The sequence below is a fragment of the Crocodylus porosus genome, unplaced genomic scaffold (genome assembly GCF_001723895.1).
Source record: "Crocodylus porosus isolate Cpor-Errol unplaced genomic scaffold, CroPor_comp1, whole genome shotgun sequence".
In the NCBI taxonomy this organism is placed as follows: domain Eukaryota; kingdom Metazoa; phylum Chordata; order Crocodylia; family Crocodylidae; genus Crocodylus; species Crocodylus porosus.
In genome coordinates, this window is record NW_017728950.1 from 10668359 (window position 1) to 10679555 (window position 11197).

The following is an 11197-nucleotide window of genomic DNA, read 5'->3' on the forward strand; positions in this document are numbered from 1 at the left end:
AAAAGAAAAAGTAAAAGACTTTTTATGTAGGAATATCTGGGAAGAATTATTTAAGATCACTCTCTCAAACTACACAATAGAGTAGGATAAGGTGCTGGAGTTCTCTCTTCTGCTGAAAATCTAACCCAAAGATCTATCAGATTCCCTAGGAAGCTACTTGGATTTGGAGGGGTGAGGACAGGGGGATAAACAGTAAGCAAATCCACTAGTAAAGTGGCCCAGTATTATTAAAAGAACTTTAGCTTCTAACAGTACAGCTATTTCTTGAGCAGCACCCTGGCTGTAGCAGCTTCTGGGAACCACGAGAGAGATTTGTTGAAAAAAGTTAACACAGGCTTGTGTGGAATCAGCTTTTCTAAAGAGACTCCCTAGAGCAAGAAAGGAGATAGTATATGGTGATTCCCCCTAGTCTTCAGTACTGCAAACTCATGATTTGTCACGTCTACAATATTTGGTGTTTTTCTTGAAGCCCCAAGCTACCAGAGTCATATTATTACATGAGACTCATAGGTTTTCTAATCCTCTTGGTTGTGAAAAACCATTTGAAAATGTGACCTCCATATGTTTGAAGATGCAAAAGGCAAGTAGAAAGTCTCAGCATTTATTTTAAATTCTCGTTATTTCTGAAGACTTATGGTTGGAAGTACCCAGGCCTTCCTCCATTATGCTTCCTCTCCCACAACTTCATGAAGTGTAGTGCCATGCCTCCTAAAGCAAAACAGTGGTGGACAGTGTTGCAGAACCATTCAAGCCTGTCCTTCATACAGCTCTGAGCCTGAGGATGGGATAAGAATGATCTGCGCCGAGCTTTTTAGCTCTTTCATATGAAAGAAGCTTGATAATAGCTACTGTCAACATCACTAGTGTTTAGACCAGTAAGTCTCTACCAGGATGCCACAGCACCCTGGGGTGCCTTGAGAACCTTTCAAGCGTGCCTTAGGATGCCATGCAATGTTACAACTCCTAGTGTGGAAACATGATTCACAAGATAAACCCAGAGATTTCACACACAAATTCACAGTGTAAAAAACATTCTAACCTGTTGAGGTCTTTGAGTTCTCTGCAACAGAACTGCTCTATTTTTCCGCAGTCAAAAAATGAGTGAAAACTAAGAGCTGGCATTTTCTAAGGGGCGCCTCAAGTCTTAACTCAGCGCCTCAAGTCAAACGAGAGGTGCCTTGAATCTGAAAAGGTTGAGAACCACTGATTTAGACTAACTTCAGTGCCAGTTCAGCATTTTATTTTACACTGGGATATGCACATCCTCTCACTGTATTGCTGTAACACGTATAATAAGCCTTGTCTTACGACTCTGAAAAGTTGCAAAATGGCGTAATTTCAGCAGAGATCCTGTAAAACATGGGACGTTCAGGAACTTACACACGCTGTAAATTATTTACCTTTTCAGACTTTTTTTTTACTGTCTGTTTCTTTAGGAACAACAATTTAAAAACACAAAAAAGTTAATGACATGATTTAATAAAAGTCTAAAAAGTCTGATTTTAAAAAAAGAATGGAAAGTATACATTGCAAGTAAAACTTGAGTCTACTAAAGCTCTCTGTCATATCAAATAAAGAGATGTTTGATATCCATTGTTGAACAGACTAGTCACCAAATTTTAACAATGAAAAGGTCTGTAAATATCTGAAGGAACAACTGAAGAAAGTGGGCTTAAAAGAGATCTATCACAATATTTGACTAGTCTTCTGCTGTGTGAGAGAAGCATGATGTAATAAACCTCAAAACAACTTGAAGGGATTGAACCTAAATCACTCAGACAAAATGCATACTGTTTTAGAAAGTTGTACCCTTTATTTTAAAAACAGCAGATTAGTAAGTATAGTTTGGAATTCCAAAATATTCTATTACCTTTTAATACATATAAATAATAATCTCAAGCAGCCATTGAAGCAGGAAGAAACCTCCTTGTTAGTCCCAATGAAGTTTATGAAGGCCTAATATACCTTTTTTATTCAAGCTTTTCATGTTTTAAGAACAATTTTGACTGGTAGTTGGTAATGGCTTCCACTTAGTTCCGTTACATGCAATCCAGACTTATGCACATCAGTGCATGAGGATGGGGTAGGAATGAAGGCAGGCAAGGCACACACAGATCAGAACGGAAGGATCTCCAGTGACTTCAACGGGCTTTGGATCAAGCCATTTAAAAGCAAAACTTGAACTGCACAAGAAACTTAAGTATTGTGCACAAATATTGTGAATCAAAATATTGTGAGTGAATCAAGAATCAAAACAAGACACAACCAAGACCCAGTTGCTACAAGACAGGGACATGATACTCTGTCTTTCATGTACTGAAACTAAGGGCATATCTCCAACAAACTTAGTGCCCCAAGAAGCAGTACCCTCAAGAATGTCATTACCCTCAAACATGCCTGGCACATTAAGATTGCAATGCAGATATGTGCTCTCACCATCAAGAAGTAATAGAAGCAAGCAGCAGAGCAAGAAACAGCTTGCTTTGCTTCTCTTCTCACCTTTATACGCCTTTAATTTTTTTTTTTTAAAACAATATCCATTCATATTTATGCAACTTACAAAACAAACAGCAAAAGACATTAACATTGTTTTCTATCATCATGTCCTTTTACTGTTTATTATTTTTTTTCTCCAAATGCCATTTACTTATTTCATTAGAGAAAAACAGGACTGGGACATTCATAACCAAAATGTAGCAGGAAATATATTTTAAACATCCACTAAAAATAATTTAACTGTTTTTCATGTATCAAGAGGTAGGAATCAATAATTGTTCAATTATGGGGAAAAAAACTAAAGGTATCATGAAACTTCTGAATTGCAACAATCAAGAACACAAACTATTATCTTGGATAACTAGATACAAATATTGCTAATTGACTTATTTCTTATCCAGTAGTCCACATGGGTAATTTTGTTAACAATTTACCAGTAATTAAAGTTTCATTTGCCCAGATAAGATCTTGGCATGAAGTTCTTTGGTTAATGGAACATAAGATTTCTTAGAGCTGTCAAAAAAGTAAAGTGGATCAGTAATTACAGAAGGGTTAAACCCTTCACCCACCAACCGAAATTTTTGTTGTTTCAAAGTTCCTGTCATCTCCATGGTTTCCTATAGAAGAAAGAAAGATTCAGCATTCATAGGAAATACTTATTGTTTTGTCTGAAGGAACGTCTATTTAAAAACATCCTACTTGACTTACGTTCATGACTAGTTCAGCAGCTGCTGAACTAGATATGCAACCCACTTCAAAATAAGATGAAACCCTATCAAGACTGGCATCCTATGATCAGTCTAACTTCCTCCACAACAAATTTGCCCATTCCCATCTTCCCTTCCTTTTTGCCATCTTCCTAGCTAAGAAATTATATTTTGCCAATAAAATTGAATCCCATACAATCTGAACTGCCTTTCCACCATTTTTCACTTGGTTAAATCCTTCTGCTACCTCCTTCCCCAGTTTGGTCTCTGCACAGAATCTTAGTGGTTTCTTCCAAGAGATAACTGGAAAAAAATATAATATGATTTTACCCCTCTCCTTGATTTTCTTTCCCTTCTTTCTGCCTCTCCTCCAATTCCCTCCCCTTCTCCCATCACATACAGAAGTTTTTCATTTGCTCTCTCCCTTCAGTGCCTCCACTTGTTCCTTGAATCCCTCATCCCACTTCCTGATCTCATTTGAATGTGCTAGTCTCCTCCCTTATACTTCTCTTTGGGTGTGTCTATGAGATGCTTCACTGCAGTGGAGCTAATAACTGCAGAGTCTGCATTTACACATGCAGATGCTTATTGCACAGTAATTTGCTCTAATCACAAGGAAATATGCTACCTGTAAAGGCAGGTAGCAAATGTGCTTGTGATTAGTAACTGCGCAGTGCAGTAGTGCACATATAGACACCTGACTGGGAGCAAATGTGCTCCTAATCAGCTGGGCAGCAGGAGGTAGAAGATTGCTCTTGCCCCTGGGAGCTGCCTGCTGCTGGGGAGGGCTCTGCCACTGGAGCCTGGGTGAGGATTATGTCCCGGCCCCTGCTTTGCAATTGTGGGGTGGGGGCTGGGAGATCCTTATCTCCCAGGCTGAGTTCTGTAGTTATGTGGCCTGGGCTGGGACATAAGGATCTCCCAGTGCCAGCTCCGCAACCGGGAAGCTGGTGTTGGCAGATAAGGATCTCCCAGCCTGGGTCCCACAACCAGACAGCTGGCGCTGGGAGGCCCTGTGACTGACTAGGAAATCAGGATCTCCCAACTCTGGCCCCACTTCCAGATCTGGGAGCCCCCCTGCTGCCAGGGCAGGGGGACATTGTCCCTGCCTGTGCTCCACTGGCAGAGTCTGCCACTGCAGCAGGCAGTTCCTGGGGGCAAGGAACAATGTCCCAGCCCCTGCCAGGAAACAGCTGTCTCTTGGCCCCATACTTCCTGCCAGCCCCTGGACTAACAAGTACAGGGAGCTTAAAGCTCCCCCTGGCGCTGCAGGGGCATGGTGCAGGGAATGGGAGCTGTCTGCTGCTAGGAGCAGAAAATCTACTTCCTCATCCCTGCATGCGTAGACATGTGCCTGGGACTGTTTTCTCTAGACTAGAGTAAACCGATTCCACATTATTTGTATGTGGAGATGTATGCCTTACCCTTTCACTCTGCTCTCATAAGACAAACATGCTTTAGGACTTGTCTACATTTGCCTGAGTGGGACCAACACAGAGAAGCAAACCCTGCCCACTTATTGCCATTCACAACATACCAAAGTTCAGAAATCAAACCAGCTCAGAGTGCTTCTGCCAGCTCTCTGTTTCAGATATGCTTCTGGGTTCATTCTTAGGGTTCCCTGAAGCTGGTAAGTTGTCATAACTCTGAGATTTAGTGTACATTGAGTGGGAGCTAGTGGGGTGGGGGGACACTCCCTTATTTGTAGTCCCAGGCTCAGCACAATGACGGTGCAGATCACGGCTGTCTCAAACATACAGCCTGTCAGCTTGATCTGGCCTGCAGAAGTGGGTTACCTGGCCTATGGGCATGCTTGCAGGCTGGATCACATCACCTCTGGGGCTCCTGCAGCAGCAGTATTCATCCCTGCAACTGCTGGAGTGTCAGTTTCAGTGTGGCTCCAAAACCCAGGAAGTTAATGCAACTCATGGCACCCTCTTCTTACCTGCCACTGAAATCAGGATTTTTAGTCACCTGTGGCAATTTACGATCCACAGCAGGGAAAAGGGGTGGGCAAGCAGCAGCAGTGTTAAATCCCTGGGTTCCAGAGCCATACCAAAACAGTGCCTCCAGCATCCATGGCGTTAGTAACAACACCACAGTTTGACACTCATCCATAGCCCCACAAGGTCAAACAAGTCTGACATCCCTGGCTAAACAAGGCCTTAGTCTTTCCAATCTTAAAAAATAAAACAACTTTCAACTTCCATTACTGCCTCCCATTTTTCCTTTACCTTTCATCTAAAAGCTGGTTATACATGCCACTTACAATTCTCTTGGGTTCCCCTTCTCCAATTACATAAGACCTACTCCACTGCCTATTATGCTGATCCAAACTGTCTTGTTTCCTTGTCCTTCCCTCTCTCTTTGTATTCCTCTCATCTCTAGTAGTCTACTTTGGGACAGGAAGTGTCCTTTTGCTCAGCACCTAATAGTCCTGGTGCCCGACTAAGGGCACACACACACCAAGGTACTACAAATAATAATAAAACCTGTTAACTCTTCTCTAACATATGATACCGCTGTCAAAGTACATTTTCAAAAGTATCTCATTCCAAATGCATGTCTAATTCACTTTTCACTATAACTCTGTTTTCTATTTATTTTTCCAGGTTTGTCAAGTCTCACTAAATATATTGGTTTCAGGTTATTTTCCCCAAATACATTAGTTTGCATTTTACCAACATGAATCTCATTTTGTTATTTTGTCCATGTCTCTAAATCTCTCTATATCCCTTTGTATGATCTCTGTCCTCGCTGGTATCCATAATTCCTCTCAGTTTAACATAATCTACAAATGTCATTAGTGTGCTATCTAATTCCCCCTTCTAAATCATTAATAGAGAATAGATTGGTGGTATGACTGATTCTACTTACTATGGAATATACTATTTAAAGTCTCCCTCTAAACCTGCCATGTTGCTTTTTATTCTTTTATTTCTCTGTTCAAATGATGTGCAGATTTATGTGCATAGTGTATTTATGTGCACAAAATTACCTGGAGTCTTAAAAACAGCGGGCAGGCATAACTTGGTAGGCATGTCACAACTTGTTCGTAAATTTGTTCCAAATTTAATGTTTTATCGGGTTTTAAAGTAAAAGCAACCATTCCTGCTTTTCCTTCATGATCTGGGGGGAAAAATGTTTTGATGACGGGTACATGCTATATAAACTATAAAATCAGATTTCCCCACTGACCTCATATTTAAAAAACAAATGTAGTTCATTAACATACTGAAAATTAGTCTGAACAAATAATCAAATAGTGTGTTTTAATCAAATGAGACACCCACATGAGATGAAATAAAAACTTTTCAAGCAACAGAAAAACCTTCCATAAAATTAGTTCCATCATGTATTCTTTCAGTCTTTCTTTTCAAATATGTATGGAGTGACATGAGTTACCACCATTATTCCTTAAGTGTACACTGTAGTTCCAGGATGCTGAATATATGATGGAGAAACCTGAATATACTCTGCTCCTTATTCTCACTTACAGTACAGTAACATCCATTTACATAATTCTTGTGAGGATGTGGAAGTAGGAATTAATCAAACTTTAAAAATGATTTAATATTAATGGATTTCAATGAATTAACACCAAATTAGGAGAGTGTAAAAAAGTCTGTGGTATAAAGAGTCAGAGTAGTATATAGAAATTAGGCATAGATTGTTTTCAGAAAATATAATTTGTTTCTTATTATTCAATAGTTTACGAATTGAATTCATTTTTGAGGGGCTTTTCAGAAAAATTCTTCCTCCTAGCTAGTTTACTAGATTAAATTAAAGATGAAAACAAGCTTAGTTTTTGCAAGTGCTTGGTTGATTAGTGAATACATTTTTCACTTTAAGTGTGGTTAAAATTATTTTCCTCCATACCCTACTGAGATACTTTTATTTTGCTATACGGAGGTGTGGATTCTACACAATTTGCAATTTTAATAATACTTGGAGAATTAATTCAAAGCCCTGCCATCCCAAATTCATATCAAAATAAAGTGTGCATGTCTGTAAAAAAACAAAACAAAACAAAACAAACAAACAAAAACACGGTTGCGTCTCATATTACAAATATCACTGTAGAGCATTCACTGACTGATTCACAATCTACTGTTATTTCAGTTCTCCATAACAGCTTGTTAGAGAAATAGAAGTTAAATAGCTGAGCTGATGATTTTACAACTATGGAGCAGCAGCAATCACAGCTAAAGGACAAACTGAAGAAAGAACACTTGACATACCTGGGACAAGTACACCGTATACATTTGCATCCTGTATGAAGTCCAGCATACCAACAACATCAGAAACTTCTGCAGTTGAAACATTCTCCCCTTTCCACCTAAATTTGAGGACAACACACAAAATGCTACATTTATATGAAAACATAGGTATATTCTACTCTTGATGGATGCTAATAGGATTTATGTTCACCTTATTCTAGCACATCACCTCATTTGTTCCTCATTTGGAATTCAGTCCCCTTACTCCCCAAAATACTCACAAAACAAAACTTCATTTCCCAAAATACTTCTGAAAAACATTATCTGAGGGACTGTTTGTTTATAAGAAACAAAGTTAGCTATTTTGTAATGACATTTATAAAATTAGACACTAACTTACTTAGACACTTCAAAACCAGATATGAAACAAAGCAAGCAATATTATCCTGCCCCAAGAACAACAGATTTTTAATAAACAAACTTAATACGAAAATAGCAATTATACCTGAAGGTATCCCCAATTCTGTCCCAAAAATAAAGAAAGTTCTCTTGGTCTTGAACCAGCAGATCGCCTGAATTAAGATAGAGATCTCCCTTCTTAAACACATCGTGGAGCAATTTCTTTTCTGTCTCTCTCTTATTTCCAGCATAACCAAAGAATGGATTCTTTGTATTCACTTTGGAAATGAGAAGACCAGCTTCACCTACACAGAAACATTGTGTTAAGTATTTATGTAATATACAGTAGAACTGCTACTAACTTACAAGGTACAGTTAATTAACTTATAGTTAATTTACTATAAAGAAATGTGTATCATAAGACACAAGAACTCCAGCATGATGTATCCATGTGTCTAACAAAAAAAAGTTCCCCCAATTTGGCACTACTTTGTACCTTGTTTAATCACATGAATAAAAAGTAAATGTAAAATGCTGACAAATCAGAGAACAATATTTTATATTAACTCTTTACATATAAAATTAATTATGGAACATGCAGAGCAATGGAAAATTAGCCTTCATTATCTTTTGGGGATATCAGCTACTATACAGTAGGATTCAGTATCCTCTCAAAATGCACTTCCTACTCCTGCTGCATACTTATTGGATGTGTAAACATGTAGAAGTCCTGTTTACAATAAGTTTCCTTTTAGTGCTCAGGAGAAAGTGACAGGACTTGAAAAAAAAAAAAAAGTGTTTAAAATTTATGTTTTAGAAAAGTTGATTTTCTAGAGTACCAAGCACCCAGCATGCCCAGTGAAGGCAGAAAAGGCTGGTGGGATGTTTAGAATCAAATTAGTACTTTTCAGTTTTATGTCTGAAAATTTAAACACAACTTATTTTCAAAAAGTACTAAGTAAGTTAAGACCAGAATAAAATGTTTGGTGCATGCAGAATGTAGGCAGGTATTAGTTTACTAACTGATTAGTGGTACATATCACAAAATTTGCACTACAGTTCCCAAACTGATTGTGTCTATGCACATTCTGGGGTTATGTACAAACACAAGCTTCAACTGCAGGTTTCCATGTTTATACAAAATGTATATAACCAGTAAGGCTATATGGTCACGCTGTTCTGAGTGTACAAAAGTGGTTAAATAAAAAATACACAAGAGAGATTAAATTGTGATGCTTTTATGTCATATCCTCCTAAGAGAATTTTGTCCTATTTATGGTAGATTTATAGATTTAGAAACCAAAAGGGACCATTAGACCATATAGTCTGACCTGTGCATTGCTTGCTATTAACTTTTACCCACTTACACCAGTATGAAGACTAATGTGTTTTTGAAAAAAGCACACATCTTTCAGAAAGGTATGCAGTCTTGATCTGAACATATGATGAGAAAGTAAATCTATGAGTTCCTATGATAGTTTGATCCAGTGCTTAATGACCCTGACTGTTAAAAAAAAGAGATGCTCAACTTTTGACTTAAATCTGTGCAGCTTCATCTTCCTGATCCTGGTTTGTAGGCTTTTCCCTACTAGATGAAACAGTTCTTTCATACATGATAAGCACTGTGAAGGTACCTGTATGTTGGAATGAGTCGCCCCTCAAATCTTCTTTTTTCTGATTAAACATATTAATTTTTGTACCTCTTCTGCACATATTCTAATTTTTCAACATGTAAAATTACTGACAGCAGAATTTGACACATCTATTTCTGAATTAAGGGACAAGATCACAGTAATACTTCAGGTCACTACTCTTATTTATCTAATAATCCCATTAGCCTTTTGGATATAAGGCTACACTGCTCGTCCTCTTTAAAAACTGGAGCAATATAAATATACTTCCCATTTTCTGGATTTACCTGGTATTCCAAGATTTATAAAGAAATTAATCTTGAAGGGTCAACGATCTCTTGAGCCAACATTTTTAGGACAGTTGTGTGGAAGAAAAGTGTTTATTTCTATCAGGTACTGTCCAACATCCTCCTTAATTATTTAGGCCCTGGAAAGTATTTCACCATTTTCCAATAATAAAGAGACATCACCCATTTCAACATTCCTCCCTTTTTTGGCATTATGATTAACAGCTGATGCACCAAATCCCCTTTAGAAACTAACTAGACTGAGGCTATCAAACTCAAACAAGTTGGTGGGCTGGATCTGGACCACTGGACTTTTTTTTCCCACCACAAACACCAACACTGCTGCTGTGCTGGTACCACTCAACCACCTTCACCACAACTGCCAGAGCCACAGTATCAATCACAGGCCAGGATGCCCGTTGCCAATTGCTGCACTAAGAGCAGCTCCAACAGCCACAGCAACAGGAGTTGAGCATCAGTGGCATTAAATCCTTTGCTACTGATATCAGTACAGTTGCTCTGACAAATACAAATGATGGGGTTTGAGTGGCTGTAGCATTAACTCTTTTGCTGCTAGCACCAACAGAGATGCTCTGGCAGCTATGGTTAGAAGCCCTGTGGGCCATATGTATGACTGCCCTAGACCATACGCAAAGCTAAGCCCATACATGGCATGAACAGTAAAGGAAAGAGGGAGAATAGGTTTCCATAGGTTAAAGGTCTTTGCTGCTGATGCATCTTCTACAGAGCCAGCCTTCAGCTTATAAACAGATTTTGGATTTTCTGTGCTTTAACTATCTGCCAGACTATCATTAAATAGACTTTGTCTCTGAAGCCTCACAATGCTTAATAAATTACTCCTTTAGGTCATTCAGCCTACTGTTTTTGCTACTAGTGTTGGTATTTTATTACATGAACCCTCTTCTTAGTTATTCACATTAACAGTTAGAGACCATTCTTACCTTTCTTAACTTTCTCACACCAGCCATGCTTATTCCTAAATGGTTCATCTTTTTGAAAATCATACTTTATTAAGTCAGAAGGAGAAAAAAGCTAAAAACAGGGGAAAAAATGGGTCATCAGTTATTCAACTATATAGTGACATCTGGTGGCAGCAAATATAAGCAATGGCAATTCTAGGTACTGCATTCAAATTTTTTCTACAATCTTTTTCTGAGTGTAGAACCTAGTTTCTTTTTTTTTTTTTTTTTTTTGTAAGTATCAAGGTCTAAACCCTATTTCCTCTTCATGCCCGTAAGTAGTAGGGCTGTGCGAAGCTTTGGTAGCCAATTCGATCTGGAAGAGATACCGCCTGATTCAGGGACCGAATCTCCGAATCTAACCAGAAGACCAACTAAAAGCTCCGATTCGATTCAAAGCATCCAAATTGATTTGGAAAACCTTCAGAAAAGATTTGGCCATAAACTAAACAGGCAGCTCACAGCTGGTAAGTCTGT

At 38.5% G+C, this 11197-nt stretch overlaps 1 protein-coding gene across 2 annotated transcripts in view; it reads right to left on the reverse strand.

The window, feature by feature from the left end:
• Nucleotides 1-1791: 1791 nt before the first annotated feature.
• The window catches only part of SLC27A6 (solute carrier family 27 member 6), a 50262-nt gene continuing 40856 nt past the window's right edge, over nucleotides 1792-11197 (reverse strand). Inside the window, exons 7-11 of one of the 2 annotated variants that reach the window (XM_019555373.1) lie at nucleotides 10703-10793; nucleotides 7929-8127; nucleotides 7445-7542; nucleotides 6202-6332; nucleotides 1792-3113 (exon numbers count right to left, since the gene is read on the reverse strand). In XM_019555373.1, the coding sequence (XP_019410918.1) occupies nucleotides 2937-3113; nucleotides 6202-6332; nucleotides 7445-7542; nucleotides 7929-8127; nucleotides 10703-10793 (696 nt within the window). In that variant the 3' untranslated portion in view covers nucleotides 1792-2936. The remainder of the gene's footprint in view (nucleotides 3114-6201; nucleotides 6333-7444; nucleotides 7543-7928; nucleotides 8128-10702; nucleotides 10794-11197) is intronic. The other variant, XM_019555374.1, reaches the window with a different exon arrangement.